Source organism: Dermochelys coriacea, chromosome 14, assembly GCF_009764565.3.
Source record: "Dermochelys coriacea isolate rDerCor1 chromosome 14, rDerCor1.pri.v4, whole genome shotgun sequence".
NCBI lineage: Eukaryota > Metazoa > Chordata > Testudines > Dermochelyidae > Dermochelys > Dermochelys coriacea.
The window spans coordinates 27,915,187-27,939,392 of NC_050081.1; the positions used below are offsets into that span (position 1 = coordinate 27,915,187).

At 45.1% G+C, this 24,206-nt stretch overlaps 1 protein-coding gene across 3 annotated transcripts in view; it reads left to right on the plus strand.

Moving 5' to 3' along the window:
- The first annotated feature begins 4,317 nt into the window (after positions 1–4,317).
- Positions 4,318–24,206, plus strand: part of LOC119842847 (zinc finger protein RFP-like) — a 41,802-nt gene continuing 21,913 nt past the window's right edge. The window contains exons 1-8 of one of the 3 annotated variants that reach the window (XR_006275567.1): positions 4,318–4,770; positions 8,259–8,354; positions 9,006–9,236; positions 9,538–9,560; positions 10,306–10,421; positions 11,449–11,508; positions 16,048–16,619; positions 17,891–17,925. Coding sequence is in view for 1 of the 3 variants with exons in the window: in XM_038371540.2 (XP_038227468.1) it covers positions 4,354–4,770; positions 8,259–8,354; positions 9,006–9,236; positions 9,538–9,560; positions 10,306–10,421; positions 11,449–11,508; positions 16,048–16,559 (1,455 nt within the window). In the remaining 2 variants the exon portion in view is untranslated. Of the gene's footprint in view, positions 4,771–8,258; positions 8,355–9,005; positions 9,237–9,537; positions 9,561–10,305; positions 10,422–11,448; positions 11,509–16,047; positions 17,527–17,890; positions 17,926–24,206 lie in introns of those variants that run through there. The other 2 variants (XR_006275566.1, XM_038371540.2) reach the window with 2 other exon arrangements.

Here is a 24,206-nt window from a genome sequence, read left to right on the forward strand (position 1 = left end):
AACATGGAGGAGAGAAAATCAAATGGCAAACTAAATGTAAAAAAAATATCATTTGTTGTAATTAGAAACTTGGGATCTGTAACACAACATCCAAATCACGACACGTTATTTAAGAAAAACTTGGAACATTTCACAATCTTTATATGTCTCGTTCACATTATCATTAATCGTGTTCGATCCAAATAAGGGTGTATTTAATCAATTAGTTGCTGTCCATTCCATGGGTCACCTAGAAAACGATAGGTAGTAGAATCTCCATCCTTAGAGGTTTTTAAGGCCTGGCTTGACAAAGCCCTGACTGGGATGATTTAGTTGGTGTTGGTCCTGCTTTGAGCAGGGGATTGGACTGGGTGACCTCCTGAGGTCTCTTCCAACCCTAATATTCTATGATTCTATGATCTACAGGGAACAAATGCAAGTACTTCCGTTGGTGATGTATCATTACAATGCCCAAACATGAAAAGTCCCACAGATGGCTTGTTACTCTCAAAAGAGGCACCAATGGAGCTGTAGGTGTGATGTGTTTGAGGTAATAACTCCACTATGTGTCTAGCTAAAAAGGTACCAATGGCAATGCAACACTGGTATTATGCCCAGTGTAACTAACCAAATAGCGATCTCCTACGGAATGTGGGGCCCATGATGGAAAAGGACAATACTGTGTAGTAACTAATCACAAATAATTCTGTTATGGCCAATGTAGATGTGTGGTCATAAATCCAAATGTTTGCTTTAAACCACAAGTTCCTACAATCATTAGGCACACAACGATATCTCTGGTGATATCTCTACCTATTTTTGAAAATGAAACTATTATTCTTAGCCATCTAATTATCAGGAACTTATTAAACAAAGTACTCCAGTGTTTCATCCATATATACCAACATTAACTTTATAGTTAAAACAATTATTAGAAAAAAATGTTCACATTTAATAATAACATGAGTAACGCAGACCAAGCACTGTATACAATTTTGGATGGTAGCCACTCACATAAGGTATTTACTGCTTGTCAAGGTTCCTTCCCCACTCTGAATGCTAGGGTACAGATGTGGGGACCTGCATGAAAACCTCCTAAGCTTACTTTTACCAGCTTAGGTTAAAACTTCCCCAAGGTACAAACTATTTTACCTTTTGCCCTTGGACTTTTGCTGCCATCCCCAAACATCTAACAGGGATATAATTTGGAAAGAGTCCATTTGGTAATGTCTTTCCCCCCAAAATCCTCCCAAACATTACACCCCCTTTCCTGGGGAAGTTTTGCTAAAAATCCTCACCAATTTGCATAGGTGAACACAGACCCAAACCCTTGGATCTTAAGAACAATGAAAAAGCATTCAGTTTCTTAAAAGAAGAATTTTAATAGAAGAAAAAGTAAAAAGAATCACCTCTCTGTAAAATCAGGATGGTAAATACCTTACAGGGTAATTAGATTCAAAACATAGAGAATCCCTCTAGGCAAAACCTTAAGTTACAAAAAGACACAAAAACAGGAATATCCATTCCATTCAGCACAGCTTATTTTCTCAGCCATTTAAAGAAAACAGAATCTAATGCATATCTAGCTAGATTACTTACTAGGTTCTAAGACTCCATTCCTGTTCTGTCCCTGGCAAAAGCATCACACAGACCGAGACAGAGGCTTTGTTTCTCCCGCCCCCCAGCTTTTGAAAGTATCTTATCTCCTTATTGGTCATTTTGGTCAGGTGCCAGCGAGGTTATCCTAGCTTCTTAACCCTTTACAGGTGAAAGGGTTTTTCCTCTGGCCAGGAGGGATTTTAAAGGTGTTTACCCTTCCCTTTATATTTATGACACTGCTCCTAGAGGGATGAAAACTGAATGGAAAGAATGAATTGCTGTCCATAATATCCTCACTATAGGTACTATTTTGGACATATTATATGGGGGGAAATTATGTACCAAAGTCAAGAGAAATAATCGATCTACCCTGTAAAAATGAAGAAAAAGAAATAATCCATAATGAGTATAGAATAATAAAGTTACACATAGATTTAAATTACATAGAAGTTTTAAGCATAGATTTAAGTTGCATATAAGATTTTGAACATTATACCAATGACGTTTGCTGTGTATTAGTATACTAATGATGGCTGTGTACTGTCATATAATACGTATGTGACAGGGTTCTTTTTATAAGGTATAATACTCACCATGTAAAAGGGGGGGGAGGGGGAGATGTAGCCAATGATTTAGTTTATTGTTCATTTATTGTGTGATGTTATGATTAACTAACATGTCATATATAATCATTGTATGCTGAACCGATTTAAGATGTTGAGATTATAGAAGTATAAGACTGATCAGTAATCAGAAGGGATAAGTATGTATTGAGTATTTAAGTAAGCAGGGCTGAAACGCAAGGCCTACAGCCTGAGGCCTGTAAGATGTCAGTTTAGTCATACTAGGCAACAGGCTTAAGAAATGCTTGACATAAGTAAGTGATCAAAGAATGACCTGATGTCACAAGATTATGGGAAAAGGTGTACCAATGGGTGATGTTGTGAAAAATTAACAGTAAGAGTAATTATTTGCTTACAGGATAATCAGTAGTCTTTCTAACCCATGCAGTAACTGTTGGGTGCATTATGTGCATAAATACTAATGAGGTATAGTCAGAATCACATTATAAAAAGGGGGTGCCCAAATGAGGAAAATTGAGCTCCCTTTGGGAAACTCCAGCAGGAACCATCCCTCTACTGATGATCAATCCATGAGAGACCCATCAGACCGTAACACTATCTAGGAGGATGTGAGTATATTTGTGACGTGTACATAGGTCTGTATAGAATCTCTATATGCTTGGGTAATCATAATTTTAATTGTAACTTTAATAAAACTTGTAAAACAGACAAGGCCTTGTATGTGTAAATGTCTGTGTAATCACTATCCTTGGTCTTTATGCGTACCTAGAGACTCTAAATCTGAAGCAAGTAGCTGAGGTAACTTTCACTCTGTTGAGCTTGAAACTGTAGCCACCAGAGCCTAACACATGTGTAACACCACATTAAAAAAATCACTTTAAATAAAATAAAAGGCTACACAATCCTGTATTGGCATTGATGAATTTATGTTTTCTAGCCTGTCTTCTTCAGCTAAGGCTCTAAGGACCTAAATATAAAAATGCACATTCTCCTTTATCTTTTCAGTTCACCCCCAGTTCAAGGGGGCTGGCCCATAGACTGCCTCCATGTGCATTCTCATACCTTGCCCTCTCAGTCTATTTCCCTTTCTCTTGATTGTGCTATTTTAGACAAATGGTGACACTCCTTTAAGGTGCTTTCCATGGGTAAATGATAGAGATTTAAGGTCTAAATTTTCACTGACACACTATAGTCAAAGTATTTGAAAATCATGAGTCAGGCTAACAAAAAATGATGAGATGGCCTTAAAAATAATGAAATTTAAAAACCAAAATAATAATTAATAATAAACATTGGATTCTTTGTATTTGCCTTCTGTTTTTTTCAGACCTTTAGGCTGCACTTGGGTCACGTTTTCAAGTTTTTCTCTCCAGTCATGAGGTGTAGAAATTTCTTTACTTTAGAAAACAAAAGCCGAGAGTCTTACCACATCACATCATTCCAGGAGCTGGGGCTTTAAGAAACACATGAAATATCATGAGACAAATGATTAAATCATGAGAGCTGGCAACACTGCTGGCACTAAGGCCCCTTTACACTGAGAAAGTAGCCGTAGGGCTTGTCTACACTTAAAATACAATAGTGGCACAGCAGTGCTGCTGCAGCATTTCAGTGTACACACTACTTATGCCAACAGGAGGGATTCTCCCAGCAGTGTAGGTAATCCAACTCCCCAAGAGGTGCTAGCTAGGTTGATGGGGAAAATTCTTCCGTTGACCTAGCGCTGTCTACATGGGGATTTAGATTGTTTTAACTACACCATTTTCCACACCCCTGAGTGATGTAATTATGACAACCTAATTTTCAAAAGTAGACCAGGCCTTAGTGTAAATGAGAATCAGGCCTGTGAAACACTGATTCCAGCTTAACCCAGATTTTAGCTTGTGACTTTAGTATCACTCCTTAGACAAACAGACCCTCTCCTGCTCCTGCTCCTGCTCCAGCGTCACAGTTGCCCAAGTAAAGCTCCAGAGACCCATCAACAGAGGGGTTGGTTGCAGGATCAGAGCCTTACTAGTACATTTTTCACAAAAGCCTCGACGGCCGGAATGTCAATAACTGGCTCTTTCCAGCTCAGCAAACAGCATGAGTCAGTTCCAGCAAGGGAAACACCCAGTTATTGTTGCAGGCCGGACATATTTCTGAGCTCATAAAAGTGAAACTAACCTTGTTACACTGTCGGGAGGGAGCCATGGCTTCAGAGAACCCCGTGGGAAGCCTCCAGTATGAAGCTAGTTGTCCCATCTGTCTGGAGTATTTTAAAGACCCAGTTATTATAGACTGCGGACACAATTTCTGTCGTGCCTGCATCACTCAGTGCTGGGAGGGATTGCATGCAAACTTCTCCTGTCCTCAGTGCAGAGAAACTGTTCACCAGAGAAGCCTCAGGCCAAACAGGCAGTTGGCAAATGTCCTAAAAATAGCCAAACAACTGAGTTTACAGGTAATGAAGGATGCAGGAGGGGAGAGGGTGTGTGTGGAACACCAGGAGCCCCTCAAACTGTTCTGTGAAGAGGATCAAACCCCCATCTGTTTGGTGTGTGACAGATCCCGGACACACAAAGCTCACACTGTGGTTCCCATAGAGGAGGCTGCCCAGGAGTACAAGGTAGGTAATCACTGCCAGTCTAATTCATTCTAATAGAATTTTAATTACAGGTTAATTTCACCACAACTTGGTGATCACATTTAATTTCTCTCTTCCACAGCTATTGATGTAACTGCATCATTCAGCTCTGTAAAGCCTTCACTGTATGAAAAAATTATATGAAAAGAAATGTACAGGGCAAGGTGGCAAAAGAGGCAAAAACAAAGGCACTAAAGATCACAGATGTGGGAAACATTTCTCTGGGAATCTTTGAAGCAATTTTGAAACCAGTTCCCACTGGTGAGATAAGGCATCTTACAGCCCAACTGGAACTGTTAAATGACCAGTGAGGTTTAAATCACATGAGCTGCAATCTATGTGAGAGTGTTGCCTTCAGAGTGGATAATTGGATGTTACAAGCTGTTGTTGTTATTACTGATGTGTATCTGTGACTGTGGTCATAGTAGGAGCCATACTGAGATTGCTTAATCGGGGCAAACTGCAAAGAATGGGGCAGACGATCCCCAAAACTAATGGTTATTTCTAATAATTAGATTTACCAATCCAGCAACAAAACAGCTTCTACAATATCTTATTGGTTACCCAGAAGCCAAAAATACAGTTCCCTTAAAGCAATCCAGCCTTGGGCTCCCACCCAGACACCTAAGTCAAATATGATGAGGATCACTGAAGATCTTATTCATCGTATAAGAAAGTTCTACCAATCCAAAGGGATCAGACACATCACCCACCAGGTCAATGAATATTTCAGATCTTACCCAAATACACACTTATAGCCAATTCTTATTAACTAATCTAAGATTAATTGAAAAAGAAAAGAGAGAGAGTGTTGTGATTAAAGATCATTATACATGCAGATGTTCCTAGATGTTCCAGTTTCATAGTAAAGTTCTTAGATCAGTTTCATAGTACAGGTGAAAAGAAAAGGAGTACTTGTGGCACCTTAAAGACTAACAAATTTATTTGAGTCTCTAAGATGCCACAAGTACTCCTTTTCTTTTTGCGAATACAGACTAACACAGCTTCTACTCTGAAACCTGTCATAGTAGAGGTGGTAAGCTGTTGACTTATAAAAAGTTCTTTCAGAATCAATTCCAAAGGTTAGAGTTCAATAGGAAATCCCTGTGTAGAGTGTTTAAATTCTTCCATGAGAAATAGAAGGGTAATCCAGGCTGTAGCTGTAGCTCAGTCTTACAACTCAAAACTTCCCATGGTAAAGTCCAAGCAGACTTGAGATGAAAGAATTGGGGCCCTAGAGTATTTTACAGATGTCTGGCAGGCTACCATAGCCTCTTGATAGCAGTTAACCCAGCAGAGATTCCTTGGGTGAAGAATAAGTAATGTACATTGTCCTTTGACGTAAAACCTCCCATTTCCTATGTATACACATGTAATTAGTTGCATTGATTAGCATAAGGCTATTAACTATTCAAAGGTAGTTTGCTACAAACTTTAAAGAGAAATAAAAACAATGATGTTATTACACCCAATTTTCATTTAAATGCATGGGTGGTGGCTATAATAGGCCAGGGGAGGCTAAGCCTCCCCAAACAGCTGCTGACCTGCTGCCTTTGAGAGTGCAGATGCTTGGGCCATGGCCCCGCCTGCACTCCATCCCACGGCCCCATCCCTTTGATCTCTGACTCAATAGATCATAGAAACAGACAGGAAAAGAAGTTTTGTATCTACCAGCTAATAAAATCATTTTGTGAAGCTTCTAACAGACAAAGGGAAGAACAGATAAATATAGTTAGTATTTACTTCTAATTCTCTAACAATACAGACTTGCATTTCAAATACTCTAGTCTGCTAACATGGCTTTGAGAACTATGCACAAGAAATGGCCCTGATTACCATTTCTATACTTTTCTAGTATCTCTTTAAGGTTGAATTTGGGTCAGTTAGCCTGCTGGTTGTTTAACCCTCGCAGGCTCAGTGTCACAGTATCACAATATTTATTATTGTTAATATTATTTGCATCACAGTATCCACTATAGACCTCAAAAAAGATCTAGCATCACAAAACACAGCGAGGGTTTCCCTGAGGAGTTTTCAGACTAAATAGACAAGACAGACAAAGGGTGGGAAGGGGAAACAGAAGCACAGAGATGGGCAGGGACTTGCCCAGGGTCACCCAGAAGCAGACCCAGGAAGATACCCCACATCTCCTAAGTCCCAGACTAGTGCCCTAACTACTAGACTGTAATTAAGAAAGGCCAGAAAAGAACCCTTGAGAAAGGTCCCAAGTTCATCAGGATACTGAGGTTTCCCACTAGGATTCTGAATTCCTGCTCCCTGAGTGGTTAAACCCAGGTGCCAGCCTGCACTAGTGGGGTTCACTGAGCTAAATACTGTGTGGACCTTGAGTCCATACACAAAAGGGCTCCAGATAGCGTATTACCAAATAATAATACTGGCCCTTTGGTCATAATTAGGTTATGTATCTCCAGATAGCGTATAGCCCAGGGGTCGGCAACCTTTCAGAAGTGGTGTGCCGAGTCTTCATTTATTCACTCTAATTTAAGGTTTTGCGTGCCAGTAATACATTTTAACATTTTTAGAAGGTCTCTTTTTATAAGCCTATAATATATAACTAAACTATTGTTGTATGTAAAGTAAATAAGGCTTTTAAAATGTTTAAGAAGCTTCATTTAAAATTAAATTAAAATGCAGAGCCCTCTGGACTGGTGGCCAGGACCCGGGCAGTGTGAGTGCCACTGAAAATCAGCTTGCGTGCCGCCTTTGGCACGCGTGCCATAGGTTGCCTACCCCTGTTATAGCCAAATACCACTGGGATTAGACTGAATTTCATCAGAACTGATGACTGGGTGGTGCTGACCAGTGTCAGTCTGAGCTGTTTTATTGTGTATGTGGGAAGACCAACCAATGTGGTTCCATTAGTCCCACCATTCAGCCTTTTGAAATCTCCCAAAATCCACTGCTTCTGGGCATTTTGCTTTGTAGGCTAGCTACCCAGAAGGCATTACAAATGAGAGTGTTTAGGACCACACTTGGTCAAACCCCAACTATTCCTAACATAAATCAGCATGGCTAATGCAGTTTGTCCTAGTGCTTAGACCAGTTCTGTCCAACCACTGCCATCCCCAGAAGTTCAGGGCTGAAGTTCAATGGGAGTTGGGCTCCTTTGAGTATCCCAGCCCATATTTCTAGCCCTGGTACCTTCTGGGATTTTTATCACTTTGTAAGTTAAACCATCTCAAAAATGGGTTTATTGATTCACCACCATGTGACTCCAGTTTCCTGCTGGTTTAACTCAAGGGGAAAAGAGGACAAATAATTCCAAAGACTGAATATAAAACACTCGCAGTCTCAATTAGTTTTATTTCCTTGGTGTTCCTGCTGTCATATACCTCATAGGGTCAACAGTCACCTACTGCATCTCGGGTGGAAAAACAACTCAACCCACCCCTTCGCAAATACTCTCAGCCCTCAAAATATAAACAACCATATCATTTATATTTCTTCAGGAAAAGATCCAGGCCCATTTGAAGATACTAAGAAAAGAGAGAGAAAAGCTCTTGGGATTTAAAGTGATTGGAGAAGAGAAATTCCAGGAGTATCTGGTAGGTGTCCATTGTTATTAACCTGCAGGGACTTGCAGTGGGAGGTCTGCTTAGAGACAGAGTCCTCTGTGGCCTCGGAGAATGTGGGCTTCTTTCTGTTTCTTCATGATCACAGATTGCTGTGTTTGATTCATGTCTGTGCGCATACATACATAGACAGGGCCTGAGAAACGCTCTCTCTTGAGCAGGACAACATCATATTCTGCAGAATCTAAGCTCCCATTCCAATTAATGAGTTAATTTCTAGAAATTTCTTTCACAAAACGCCTCCCAAGGTGAACTGACTATGTCTCAGGCAGAGTTGTCTGCCCAAGTCTGCAGTCATTTCTCACATTGTTTAATTCTTTTTTCTCTCCAGCATATCTGTCAATGTAGTGCTGAGTTCTGCCTTCTGCTGCTCTGGATCACGATAGGCACGGGCCTCTGAAAACAAAGTGTTCTGACTATGTCAGACATGGAAACATTCCATTAAGAGATATCAGGGCCAAATAGGAAGGTGTTAGAAAATCCTTTCCCTAGAAACCCCAGGGAATAGTCAAGTATCAGACGTTATTGAGTTTGCAAAAAAATTCTCTCACCAGCACACTCAGCACTCTGTGAAAGGATCCTAGACTATGTCCTGTGCCTGCCCTTTCCTTTTTTTTTAAATAGATACAGACACAAACCGAGAGGCAGAAGATTGTGTCTGAATTTCAGCAACTGAGGCAGTTCCTGGAGGGACAAGAGCGAATCCTGTTGGCTCAGCTGGAGAAGCTGGACAAGGAGATTGTGAAGATACAGAATGAAAATATCACTAAATTCTCTGAGGAGATTTCCTGTCTCAGTGAACTGATTAGAGAGATGGAGGGGAAGTGTCAGAAGCCAGCCAGTGAATTTCTGCAGGTGAGACTGTGTTAGAAACATCCCAGATCCCAACACAGGGACAGGACAGCTCCTGAATCATGAGCACAGGAGTCCAGCTGTCAGAGATCACAGTGTAATTCAGTGTGTGCATTCCTGAAATGTGAATTATTGTTGCTCTTTGAAGAGTTACAGACTCCTTTATGTTAGAGATGACATTAGCTCAGCCAATGCATGGCCAGGGCAGTGCCTCTTTTCCCCATATGTGCAAAATCCCTTCCTTGGCTTCCCCAGAATGTGGCAGGTGGTACTGAGATTGTTTTTCTGGCTTTCTCCCCTCTAGGATTTCAAAAGCACCTTGAGCAGGTATGTGGTTCTCAATCACTTCCCCTTGTGCTTTATGATGTTGGGAAAGGGCTTGGAGACCATATTAACACCACATCTCCTCAGGGCTCTACAGCAAAATGTGTGGTGCAGGGTCACATTTGGATACAAATCTCTCTGATGAACTTAATCCTGAGGTTCAAATCCTGTTATACAAGCCTCTAGAATGATCTATTCCGTGGGAAAAATGTATTTGAAATATTTTCTAGAGATGCTACATCAGTGGGGGAAAGGCTGCCTCAGGATTCTGGGGGTGGAATATGGTTCTTTCACCCCCAGGGCACTGGGTAAAATCATGCATCGGTCAGCAGTGATCAAGCGTCTTTACCACCTAAGGACTCTTTGGAGTCCTGTGTGGAATGAGCTGGGTTGGGGGGAACTGAGGTCTCAGTCTTGTTTCTGAAGAAAGATCCCATAACACTATGCACACAAGAGAGATGGGAACATACCAATAGTAGTGCATGGAGACCAAGGAGAGAACTGGCCATCAAAACTTGATTCCTCCTTTATCCTCAGATCTGCTATGTCCAGGCCAGAGTTGAAGAATATGAATGGGGCCTTTGCGGGGAAGGCTGTACTGCCACGCCCTGTTCTACACCTGCTCTGAGGCTGGAGGAAGTGGAGGAATTTTAATTCCAGGCACCTTAGAGCAGCAACTTCCCCAAGCAAGGAATTATAGTGAGTTAGTAAATGAAATGAAATAATGTGAAATTCTTTCTCTCTCCAGGTGTGAGAAGGGGAAGTTCCAGCAGCCAGTGGAGATTTCTCCTGAGCTGGAAAAGAGACTAAAGGATTTCGCCCAGAAAAATATTGCTCTAATGGAGACCGTGAGGAAGTTCAAAGGTACCAAGAAGGGATCTAGGAGGGGAAATGAGGGTGTGTCTCTGAGGCTGTGGGAGGAGATGGGCTCTGGCCCTTTGGTCATAATTAGGTTATGTATCTATGTAATAAAAAGTGGAAAGTAGACAAACTAAGCAGAGGTCATTGCAGAAGCCCAGGCATGAGTATTTCTCACATTGATTCACTCTATCAGCTTTGGTACAATCATTAATGTAAAAATACAGCAAAATATAGGATACCTCAGTTTCTCTCTCCCAACTACAGAACTGCAGGGCATGTGCTCCTGCTCTGTTTAGCATCCACAGATATTTCACTACAAAATGTTCCACCCCCTGTCCCCCCCCGCTCTCCTGCTGGCAATAGGTCACCTTAAGTGATCACTCTGGTTACAGGGTGTATGGTAACACCTATTGTTTCATGTTCTCTATGTATATAAATCTCCCCACTGTATTTTCCATTGAATGCATCCAATGAAGTGAGCTGTAGCTCACGAAAGCTTATGCTCAAATAAATTTGTTAGTCTCTAAGGTGCCACAAGTACTCCTTTTCTTTTTGCGAATACAGACTAACACAGCTGCTACTCTAAAACCTGACAAAAAGCTTAGAAATCAAGGCCCTAATCCTGCAAAGTCTCAGCATCCCAGATCTCAAACAGACCAAAGTGTGTAAACTTACATTCATGCTAAAACCTTTGGAAGATCTCAGTCTAATTTATGACAAAATGCAAAAGGAGAATGAGACAAACCAACTGGGGTCTGCAGGATGAGGGAACAGGAAATCTGTCTTCCACATCATATCTCCTTGGGTGGCTTTGAGCTTAATGGATGTTGGTTCTGTTGATTTGAGATAGCTGAATGAAAGAGAAAATAAAATGTTTCAGATTACCTTTTTAAACACAGATCTGGGTGTGTCTCTGTCTCAAATTGTTTTTCTTTGATAATTAAAACAGAGATATGACAGTTAAGAGTGAGGATGTCGCTATAAATATGATAGTATGAAATCTCATCTCTTTTATCCTTTCCTGCTCCAGACATGCTGCCCTCTGAAGTAGAGACAAGAAGAGGGAAATCCCTAGGATCATACAGACCAGGTGAGATTCTGGAGATTACCATTCAGTGAAGAGAAAAATCCTGTGAAAACATGAACTTGTAGCTAAACTTACCTAACTTTAATTTGAAAGAAAAAATGTATGAAAACAGTTTTATAAACAAATAGCTAAAGGCACAAACTGAACCAGCGCTGACCATGACACACAACCCTAAACATTAAAAACACAAACATGAAATACTGAGGAGATCCCAAAATGAAGTCACACAAACAATCCTGACACCAACATTAGCACTGAATCCATGCACCCATCGATGAACAGAAACACTCTCACTGACCAACGTCCTTAATGCTCACCCTGCCATTTCCATACATGTCCATGTGCCTTTGAAATATTCAGTTGAAAGGGTCAGTACCGGGATTACCATATAGAATCATAGGATCATAGAATCATAGAATCATAGAATATCAGGGTTGGAAGGGACCCCAGAAGGTCATCTAGTCCAACCCCCTGCTCAAAGCAGGACCAAGTCCCAGTTAAATCATCCTAGCCAGGGCTTTGTCAAGCCTGACCTTAAAAACCTCTAAGGAAGGAGATTCTACCACCTCCCTAGGTAACGCATTCCAGTGTTTCACCACCCTCTTAGTGAAAAAGTTTTTCCTAATATCCAATCTAAACCTCCCCCATTGCAACTTGAGACCATTACTCCTCGTTCTGTCATCTGCTACCATTGAGAACAGTCTAGAGCCATCCTCTTTGAAACCCCCTTTCAGGTAGTTGAAAGCAGCTATCAAATCCCCCCTCATTCTTCTCTTCTGCAGACTAAACAATCCCAGCTCCCTCAGCCTCTCCTCATAAGTCATGTGCTCTAGACCCCTAATCATTTTGTTGCCCTTCGCTGTACTCTTTCCAATTTATCCACATCCTTCTTGTAGTGTGGGGCCCAAAACTGGACACAGTACTCCAGATGAGGCCTCACCAGTGTCGAATAGAGGGGAACGATCACGTCCCTCGATCTGCTCGCTATGCCCCTACTTATACATCCCAAAATGCCATTGGCCTTCTTGGCAACAAGGGCACACTGCTGACTCATATCCAGCTTCTCGTCCACTGTCACCCCTAGGTCCTTTTCCGCAGAACTGCTGCCGAGCCATTCGGTCCCTAGTCTGTAGCGGTGCATTGGATTCTTCCATCCTAAGTGCAGGACCCTGCACTTATCCTTATTGAACCTCATTAGATTTCTTTTGGCCCAATCTTCCAATTTGTCTAGGTCCTTCTGTATCCTATCCCTCCCCTCCAGCGTATCTACCACTCCTCCCAGTTTAGTATCATCCGCAAATTTGCTGAGAGTGCAATCCACACCATCCTCCAGATCATTTATGAAGATATTGAACAAAACAGGCCCCAGGACCGACCCCTGGGGCACTCCACTTGACACCGGCTGCCAACTAGACATGGAGCCATTGATCACTACCCGTTGAGCCCGACAATCTAGCCAGCTTTCTACCCACCTTATAGTGCATTCATCCAGCCCATACTTCCTTAACTTGCTGACAAGAATGCTGTTGGAGACCGTGTCAAAAGCTTTGCTAAAGTCAAGAAACAATACATCCACTGCTTTCCCTTCATCCACAGAACCAGTAATCTCATCATAAAAGGCGATTAGATTAGTCAGGCATGACCTTCCCTTGGTGAATCCATGCTGACTGTTCCTGATCACTTTCCTCTCCTCTAAGTGTTTCAGGATTGATTCTTTGAGGACCTGCTCCATGATTTTTCCAGGGACTGAGGTGAGGCTGACCGGCCTGTAGTTCCCAGGATCCTCCTTCTTCCCTTTTTTAAAGATGGGCACTACATTAGCCTTTTTCCAGTCATCCGGGACTTCCCCCGTTCGCCACGAGTTTTCAAAGATAATGGCCAAGGGCTCTGCAATCACAGCCGCCAATTCCCTCAGCACTCTCGGATGCAATTCGTCCGGCCCCATGGACTTGTGCACGTCCAGCTTTTCTAAATAGTCCCTAACCACCTCTATCTCTACAGAGGGCTGGCCATCTCTTCCCCATTTTGTGATGCCCAGCACAGCAGTCTGGGAGCTGACCTTGTTAGTGAAAACAGAGGCAAAAAAAGCATTGAGCATTGAGCATATTGCCGGGCCCAGAGTTAGAAGGGGCCCTGGCCATCCTGATCCCCCAGCCAGCTGAGCCAGCCAGGAAAGCTGCCCCTGCCCTTGCTCCGCTCCTGCCCCACCTCCTCCCACCCCTGCTCGGCCCCAGCCCTGCCCCTCCTCCACCCAAGCCCTGCCCCCACTCCACCCCTTCCCCGAGTAACCTCCTGGGGGATTGCAGCAGAGGTTGGGCATGCCCTGCACTCACCAGGCGGCAGGAAGTGGAGCAACCCAGCCCGCTCCACGCCACCGGTGAGTGCGGGGGGGGGGGCGGTTCCTCCCTCCCCCAAAGTCCGGGAGCCAGGGGAAGAGAGCAGAGCGGGCTGGGGCCGGGTCACTCCACTTCCCACCACCCCGTGAGTGCGGGGTCGGGCCCACCCTGCAATCACTGGGTGGCATGAAGTGGAGCAACCAGGCCCCAGCCCGCTCCACCGGCTCATGCTGGGGGCAGTTTACCCCCTGCCCCGCAAGCCTGGGAAGGAGATGGAGCGGTAGAGAGGGGGCGTGGGATGGGGAAGAGAACGGGATGGGGGAAGTGGGGGCAGGGGGAAAGAGGCAGCGAGGAAGGAAGGGAGTGGAGTGGGATGGTGAGGAGATGGAACAATGGAGAAGGGGCATGGGATGGGGAAGAGAAGGGGATAGGGGAAGTGGGGGCAGGGGGCAGGGGAGAAGGAAGGGGGTGAGATGGGGAGGAGATGGAGTGGTGGGGAAGAGGCATAGTGAAGAGATGGGGATAGGGGAAGCGGGGGCAGGAGGAAAGAGGCAGTGGGTAAGGAAGTGGGAGGAGATGGAGCGGTGGGGAAGGGTATGGGATGGGGAAGAGAAGGGGATAGGGGAAGCAGAAGGGGGTAGGATGGGGAGGAGATGGAGCAGTGGGGAAGGGGCATGGGATGGGGAAGAGAAGGGGATAGGGGAAGCAGGGGCCCAGCATGCAGATCCCCTTGGCAGCAGCTGGGGCTCCCATGTTAAGCAGGCCTCACCCTGACAAGCCCCACCTTTCCTGCATCTGTACCACCCTGATGAGCCCCCCCCAGACTTCCTCCCCACTGGGCCCCAACCACCTACACCTAGATCCCCACCCAAATGAACCCCACCTCCCCTGCACCCAGACTCCTCCCCCCCCCCCGCTGAGCTCCAACCACTTTCACGTGGTCCCCCCTGCAGACTCCCATTACCCCTGCACCTGGAACTTCCCGGTTCATCCAGATCTCCCACTGAGCTGCCTGCACCCAGACTGCCCCACACAGAGCCCTCTTACCCCCATCTAGATCCCCCCACACTAAGTCCCTCTGCACTTGAATTCTGCTGCCAGGCTGAGCCTTCCTGCCCACATCTGGTGTGCCTGTCGCAAAAGGGGCAGGGCCCCAGGGTGTTTCTGTAGCAAGCATGGCTCTTCTCCTGTGTCAGGGTCAGGTTCAGCCTCACTGCCAAGTCCCTGTCCCAGGGGGCAGGGGAGGCTGCAGGGTATTCTCCCACCTCCATGCAGCCAGTGGCCTGTGCTCCCCACTGCCATGGTGGAGCTTCCACATTTATTTATTGTAAAAAAAAAAATTGCAGAATTTTAAAATATTATGCACAGAATTTGATGCAGAATTCCCTCAGGAATATGGGGCGCTGTATAGCTGTGATGGTGGGACTGTGAAGTGGGTGCTGGACAGTAGGGAGCATTGTATAAATAGGAGCATTGCCAGCAGATCAAGGGGCGTGATCATTCCTCTCTATTCAGCATTGGCGAGGCCTCATCTGGAGTGCTGTGTCCAGTTTTGGGCCCCACACTACAAGAAGGATGTGGAAAAATTGGAAAGAGTCCAGCGGAGGGCAACAAAAATGATTAGGGGACTGGAGCACATGACTTATGAAGAGAGGCTGAGGGAACTGGGATTGTTTAGTCTGCAGAAGAGAAGAATGAGGGGGGATTTGTTAGCTGCTTTCAACTACCTGAAAGGGGGTTCCAAAGAGGATGGATCTAGACTGTTCTCAGTGGTAGCAGATGACAGAACAAAGAGTAGTGGTCTCAAGTTGCAGTGGGGGAGGTTTAGGTTGGATATTAGAAAAAACTTTATCACTAGGAGGGTGGTGAAACACTGGAATGCATTACCTAGGGAGGTGGTAGAATCTCCTTCCTTAGAAGTTTTTAAGGTCAGGCTTGACAAAGCCCTGGCTGGGATGATTTAGTTGGGGATTGGTCCTGCTTTGAGCAGGGGGTTGGACTAGATGACCTCCTGAGGTCCCTTCCAACCCTGATATTCTATGATTCTTGGGGATCTGTGGGTGGGGGATCTGGGCAGGGCGTATGGTGTGCAGGGTGCTGTGCAGTTGTGGTGGAAGCTCAGTGGGAGGGGTGCTGGGCATAGCAGGTCGGGGGCATTGGGCATAGGGATCTGTGGGGGAGGTCTCTGATTCTCTCTCTCCCGCAGTGAATGTGACTCTGGATCCAGACACGGCTCATCCCCAGCTCGTCCTGTCTGAGGATCGGAAAAGTGTGAGATGGGAAGACACAAAACAGGATCTGCCCAAAAATCCTGAGAGATTTGACTCTGAGATTTGTGTGCTGGGGTGTGAGGGATTCACCTTGGGGAGACATTGCTGGGGGGTGGAGGTGGGCAACAGGGGATACTGGGCTGTGGGAGTGGCCAGAGAATCTGTGAGGAGGAAGGGAGGGATCAGCCCTACCCCGGAGCAGGGAATCTGGGCAGTGGAGCGGTGCTGGGGTCAGCTCCAGGCTCTCTCTTCCCCTCGCACCCCTCTACCTGTGAGCTGGGACCCCAGGAAAATCCGAGTTTGTCTGGACTGTGAACGGGGGCAGGTGACATTTTTCGATGCTGGTGCCGAGACCCCACTGTTCACTTTCCCACTGGCCTTGGTCCCTGGGGAGAGAATCCGACCCTGGCTCTGGGTGGGGGGATCCCAGCTCAGACTGTGTCCCTGAGAGGGGTGGGGGAGGAGATATACCCTGGGGATGTGAAATTACCCTCTAGGGCCTCACACTTCCTTTTTTCTATGACCCTGGAAGTCTCCTGTCTTCCTGCAGACTTTCTACCTGCAGTCTCTATTGCCCTGGAGGCTGTGCGGGGTGCCTGACCTGTCAGACCATAGAGAGCAGGGGGTGATTGAGGTAGAGAAGACAATCGCATTGACCCAAGGATTTTGCAGCCTTTTTGTCACTGTCCTCTCTGGCGCAGGACGTCAGACTGTGGCACTGAGACATGGTGGGAACAGCCCACTGGGAATAAAAAATGGGCTTCTCTAGCTTAAGTCATCTTAGTGTCTGTGATCATGGAGGACTCTCATCTGCCTACCCCCTGGCTCATCTCTTTGACCCTGGAGAACATCTGTCCACCCAGCCACTAATACCTCATCTCTATGATTGCCTCCTCCCTCCGTGCAGCCCTAAGAAGGGGAAGGGGGAAGGGTTGAAGAACCTCAGGAGCAGCAGGAGGAGCAGAAGGACCCTGAGGGGCAGACATGGGGGCTGCAGGATCAGAACTGATCGAGGGTCAGGAGTGACATGGGGGCTGGGGCTCTAATTACCAGTTGGGCTGGGGGACAGGCCGATGTGGGGGGTGGCAGGGACACTGAACTAATTAATTGGAAGGTTTGGGGAGAAGCTGGAGGCTCTGCACCAGCAGGAAGCCTGGGAGATGGAGACCCAGGGACTGGCGAGTGTGACCTCCAGGCCACCAGGGAAGGGATGCTATGGTGCTGGCAGGTGTGGGTTGCGGAGGAATGTTCTGACGCTTTATAATATTATTGATACCAGTGTTATAAATTTAAAATGAATCTTACCAGATATGCTGTATAAGGTATCAATGAAAATGTTATGATTTGCCAAGTATGATAATCTTGTTTATATATTTGTATCATGATTGTACTGTGAATTACAAATATGTGTGATATATCTGTATTTCAAACTTGTGCTCTGTTTCTGGATGACACCCCTAGACAGATTTGCATCAGCACTATCTAGCCTGTTCAAAGCCCCTTCAAGAGCAATCAGCTGTACAATGAACCCATTGAAAGAAGCCAGGGGTTCGCCTTATGTGTCAGCAGGACATGTAGGGGCAGGCCAATTAATAGGGAACTATAAGACTTTTCTATGCCCATGTGCTGTGGCTATGTTTGGGACAAAGGATGTACAAGCCACATGGGAAAGGATATAAAAGACAGTTGCATCTTCCCAATTTTGTCTTCAATCCTGCTTCTTAAAACTTCTGGAATAACTGCTCGACGAACTGAAGCTCTGAAAAAAGGACTGAATCATAGAATCATAGAAGATTAGGGTTGGAAGAGACCTCAGGAGGTCATCTAGTCCAAACTCAAAACTCAAAACAGAACCAACACCAACTAAATCATCTCAGCCAGGGCTTTGTCAAGCTGGGCCTTAAAAACCTCTAAGAATGGAGATTCCACCACCTCCCTAGGTAACCCATTCCAGTGTTTCACCACCCTCCTAGTGAAATAGTGTTTCCTAATATCCAACCTAGACTTCCCCCACTGCAACTTGAGGCCATTGCTCCTTGTTCTGTCATCTGCCATCACTGAGAACAGCTGAGCTCCATCCTCTTTGGAACCCCCCTTCAGGTAGTTGAGGCTGCTATCAAATCCCCCCTCACTCTTCTCTTCTGCAGACTAAACAAGCCCATTTCCCTCAGCCTCTCTTCATAAGTCATGTGCCCCAGCCGCCTGATCATTTTTGTTGCCCTCCGCTGGACTCTCTCCAATTTGTCCACATTCTTTCTGTAGTGGGGGGGGGGCCCAAACTGGACACAATACTCCAGATGTGGCCCCACCAGAACCAAATTGAGGGAAATAATCACTTCCCTCCATCTGCTGGCAATGCTCCTACTAATGCAGCCCAATATGCCGCTAGCCTTCTTGGCAACAGGGGCACACTGCTGACTCATATCCAGCTTTTCATCCACTCTAATCCCCAGATCCTTTTCTGCAGAACTGTTGCTTAGCCAGTCGGGCCCCAGCCTGTAGCAGCACATGGGATTCTTCCTTCCTAAGTGCAGGAAGAATCTTGCACTTGTCCTTGTTGAACCTCATCAGATTTCTTTTGGCCCAATCTTCCAATTTGTCTCTGGACCCTAACCCTACCCTCCAGCATATCTGCCTCTCCCCTCAGCTTAGTGTCATCTGCGAACTTGCTGAGGGTGCAGTCCATTCCATCATCAATAAAGATGTTGAACAAAACCAGCCCCAGGACTGAATGACCCTCCAAGCTGTGGATGCGTTCCAGATGGACTTTACTAGCCAGCAAACTCACTGCTAAGAATCTGATTTATGGACTCTGAAGTCTAACGTATGTATCTGACTTCTTTGACATTTAATAACATTCTTTTTTTCTTTACATCCATAATAAAATCTTCAGTTTTAGATACTGAAGGTTGGCTGGCTGCGTGGTATTTTGGGCAAGATCCAAACTAGGGAGAGAAGAAAGGAAAGGAAAAAAACCCAGGCAATAATGAAGTAAAACAAAAGTAAACAGAGAAGCCTGGGGAAAGGAGTATGGTGGTGTGGAACTGATTAAAAGAGTGAAAACAAAGCAATCCTGAGAAGGGAAAAACTAAGAGGGAAGCGCAAGGGGAAGGGATAAACTCAGGGAAGACAACTGGAAAAACAAGTTGGAATGATCTGTAAAAGGGAATAAAGGAGATTTAACGGGAGACAGAAAAATAAATGGACAAAAAATGAGGGTACGAGACAATGATGTGAAAAACTGGATGAAATGAAGTAAAGGGATCTCAGTCCCACCTGACACTCACACACATGGGGATCCTGGAAAGGATTTTGCTAATATGGTGGGAAAGGCCTTGCTGAATGGAGGTATTTCCATTTCCAATATTTATGTGTCTATAACCCTTCAAAGATCAATAGTCTTTCACATATCAGGCATGCACACACTGAGTTACACTGCGATCTCTGACTGCTAGACTCCAGTGTCCACAATTCAGACACTGTCCTCTCCCTGTGTTGAGATCTGGGATGTTTCTAACAGTCCAATCTGCAGGAATTTACTCAGTGACTTCTGATACTTCCCCTCTAGTTCCCTGATCAGCTCCCTGAGACAGGAAATCTCCTCAGAGAATTTAGTGATTTATTTTTATTCTGGATCTTCAGAATCTGCTTGTCAATCTTGGCCAGCAGGAGTTGCTCTTGTACCTCAAGACACAGTCTTCTGCCTCTTGGTTTGTGTCTGTTTCAGTAAAAGGGAAAAAAAATAGGGAAAGGGCTGGTCAAGGATATGGAGAGAGCTGGAGTCCTTTCATGGAGTGCTGAGTGTGTAGGTATGTAGAATTTCTTTGCAAATCCTAACATTTTGGAAATTTGACTATACCTTGTGGATTCTCTCACACCTTTCTGTTTGGCCTCAAGCACTTTTCAGTCTAATTAGCTAAAACTTGGAAACAAAAAGACATTTCAAACTGGAAAGCTGGGATCCTTGGGTTCAACCAGGTTGAAACAACATTTTAAAAAAGTCAAAATTTAAAAATTCAAATCAGGTGGTTTGTCAAACCAGCCCTGTTGTGTGAACAATTTGGTTTGATTTATCTGAATTTTTCAAGAACAAAAACAAGTTTAGTCAAAAAATTCCTGCTCAGCTCTACCCATGATGACCCCTTTCTTGGTCTCTTCCAAGCCCTGTTCCTGGGTTTCAGTAGCTGGACCCTGGACAGACCAGAAGGAGCTACAGAAAATAGATTTATGTCTCCTTTGATCCACAGACAGAAGGCTTCTGCCTTCCCACAGCCCCTCTCCAGCAGCAGCAAGTCAGGACAGGCACTTTTGGTTGTGAGATCTGAGAGTATGACAAGCTCCTTGTCTTGTGGGGTGAGGGAAGGAGAGAGTTTGACAGCAGGGAACTCAGGTCCCTTGTCAATGAAGGTGGGTGTGAGATGTGGCGCTGAGAGGAGGAGGCAGAGCTAGTTCTCCGATATTCGCCTCCCTCATCCTCACTCTCCATGGATGGAGTCTCACTGCACAGGCTCTGCAATTCAGCCACCCATCTGCACCCCTTTCTCTGAGTGGGAGATGCTTTCTCTGAACTTAGCTGTCTTCTCAGTCCACAGCTTCCCCAATGCCAGCTCTGTCTTTTCACCCCCTAGAGGCTGGTTTCTAGGCTATTCATGCCTGCTGTTCCACCTCCCCTCCCCTCTTCCTCTGGGCATGCAGAGTGACCTAGTGTAGCCTGGGAATGGCAAGGTCCATTTTCCCCTCACAGTGAATAGGGAACCTAGTCCCTACTGGTGTTTGGGTCACAGATCCCACTTCCCAAATAAATCAGGAGATTAAAATGGCAGAAAATATCTTCCACATAGAAAGGGAACTTTAAAAAACTGATTTATTTACAATCAGGGAAATCGAGGCCTAACCCAGATGGACAATGAGTCTTGCCTATTTGTGTGAATTTTAGTGGCTATGACTCAGCTGTTCCTCTCAACACCATAGTTGCTTGGGGTTTTCAGAATCCCCAGCAGTGATAATTTAACTGTTTCACTGCACGAATAAATCAATGGGAACACAATGATTCCACCTGATAAATGATTAATACAAGTATGCCTGCTCTATCTAAAAGTGAAGTTTATTAGATTTAAGTACACACAGACATAAGCAATCAGTTTAGAACATCCCAGATATTTTCCTAAAATCTGAGAAGGTGTTGAGTAATTAATGGTAGGTCAGCACTAGACAAACGCTTCCCTTCCAGGGAAAAAGGTGTCAGAAAAACATCTCTCTTAAGATGGCAGCAGAGACTGCTCCAAAGTACATTCTATATCTAATCCTTTTTATAACTAACTTCTACAAAACACATAGGTCATAGTGACCCCTACTACATCGTCACTTTTCCTAACAATTTTAGTCATAATAAACTTCTATATCAAAGGCACCCGAACTCCAAGTTTCTGTCCACTTGTTTGTTTTCAGTCTCAAATATTGACTTGTCTTTCCCATCCTCCCATTCTGATTAACAGAAACTGCAGCTAGTTTTGACCTTACCTCTAAAAGCCTGCTTTCAAATTAACCCTTAGATATGTGTTCTGTTTCATTCATTCATGGTGGCTGAATGCACATAATATGGCTGCAATAAGCTTGAACACATACTGGGGAACACACACTCCCCAAATCCAAGATAACACACAGAGAGTGAGACCATTTGGCGTTAGCATCTAGCTGCTCTGTCACGTACTCAGCGGAAACTGTGCCCACAGCCTGTGCTTGCTGAGTCATTGGCAAGCTCCAGGCAGACGGAGCAGGTTAGTTGAGTTTGGAGATTTTTTGCTGGATTCTCAGCAGCCCCAGTGCAGGGAAGAGAGGAGCTGAGTTTCATTTTCCTCTTTCCACAAATGGGCTGTGCCCCTTGATCAATAGCATTTGGAGATTTCTGTGTGAGGGAGGCAGAAAGGCCAGATTTACAAAGGGGACTCAGACTCAGCATTGCAGCACCTGCCGTCAGGTGCCCTACCACCCAGTGGAACCCCAAGCCTTGAGTTAGGCACCCAGGCTCCCTGTACGATGCATGGGGAGAGTTAGGGGCCTAAGAATGGGATCCACAAAAGCCAGTGCTCTGAATGAGAAGCTGCCTCAGCCAGACAATAGGACATGCCAAGGTCAGGCGTGTGTGGCCTAAGCCCCGTCCATCAAAGGGACTTAGGTGCCTGGTTCTGGACTGGAGGGAAGCAGCTCTCCCCACTTAGAATTCACAGCCATGAACTCTACCTTGGGGTGAGGGCTCTAAGCCAGGTTAGCCCCTTCTGACAGGAAATGAGGGTGATGGTACCAGTGCCTGCTTGTCCTCTATGGCCCAGCCATGAAGGCACCCAGCCAGGCTGTGGGGGACACAGCTTCAAATCCCTTCTCTCTCTGGTTTGGAGCAGGGGCCTGAGCCCAAGTCTCCCATCTCTGAGGGGAGTTCCCTGGAACTGGGGTCCGGGAGCTGGGACTCTCTCTGTCTCTCCTTTTGGAGATGTTCTACTCTGTATAAAATAGTAATTGGAGCAGGGCCTGGGTCTCCCCAGGAGAGCACTAACCACTAGGCCAGAAATCACTTTCATTCACTTCCTGTTCTATGTGTCTCTAGAAACAGGAACCAGATGTACTTCAGACATGACAGTAATGATACAGCAGCTGTTGTTCAGATAAAGGCTCAAGTATTGCTATTGTTAAAAGTTTCCGAGTAGCAGCCGTGTTAGTCTGTATTCGCAAAAAGAAAAGGAGTACTTGTGGCACCTTAGAGACTAACAAATTTATTAGAGCATAAGCTTTCGTGAGCTACAGCTCTAATAAATTTGTTAGTCTCTAAGGTGCCACAAGTACTCCTTTTCTTTTTGCGAATACAGACGAACACAGCTGCTACTCTGAAACCTGTCATTATGCAAGGCACTGAATTTAGCCATATAGAGTGGAAATCTGTCAACTTCATGAAGATGAAGTGAGCTGTAGCTCACGAAAGCTTATGCTCTAATAAATTTGTTAGTCTCTAAGGTGCCACAAGTACTCCTTTTCTTTTTGCGAATACAGACTAACATGGCTGCTACTCTGAAACCTACTTTTGGGGTGTAGAAAGAAAAAAAAATCCAAAATGTCTTTTCCTTCCTTTAATCACAGTGATAGAAAACAGGAGAGGTTTTTTTGCAAACAAAGTTTCAGCCACAGTCTCTTCACCATAAATGAGAGCTCATCGTCGCCCTTAATGTGAGCTGGCCACAAAGAGAAATTTCCCTTAGTCACCAGCAGGGAGCGCTGGAGCCCTGAAGCCTCCACATCTCCCTTGGATCGCACAAGCTTGCTCCTGGAACTCCTCTGAGGGGACACAGGGATCAGTGCAGTCTGCATCTGCAGTTCTGGCAGCACAGCCTCTGCACACACCATGCTCTTCAGGTCAGAGCAAAAGGTCCTCAGCAATGATCTCCATTCACTGTCTCCAGCATATCCCTCTTCCCCTGACACAGAGCATGGAGATTCATGGGTTTGGGACAGTGGGACAAAGTCCCTGACAGACCCATGGAGCAGAAACTCCCATCCATAAGAATCACTCCAAGGAAATGCTTTGATGTGAAGTTTTCTGAGTTTCCATTTCCCTGCTGTATCTGGGAATAGACCATAGAACAGTTCACATTATCTGAATGGGCTCTGAAATCTTTGCTTAGGGAGAACTCCCACTGTAGCCACTTCTGTCTTATCCCACATTTACTGTCAGGAGATGGGAGGGGTGAAAGGGGGCACTAGCGTGAGCTCTGAAGCTTGACTCTGATGTGAAGTAAGAATAAATAAATGCGAAGTTGCCAGATGACATTTTTTTTAAAGTGACTATTCAATTTCTCCCCCTGCAAACACTTCTCCATATGCATTAATTTGAACTCAAAGGGACAACTCACACACACAAAATTCAGCATATTCTTAAGAGTTTGAAGAATCCTTATCCTCAAAACGAAACCTCCAACTAACATTGCAATTTTCAAAAGTACCTGAGGGAGCTAGGAGCATAAATCCCATTGACTTTGAATGGGACCTATGCACCAAACTCACGTAGGTGTTGTTGAAATCCCACCCTATGTACTTAATTATCCACAGA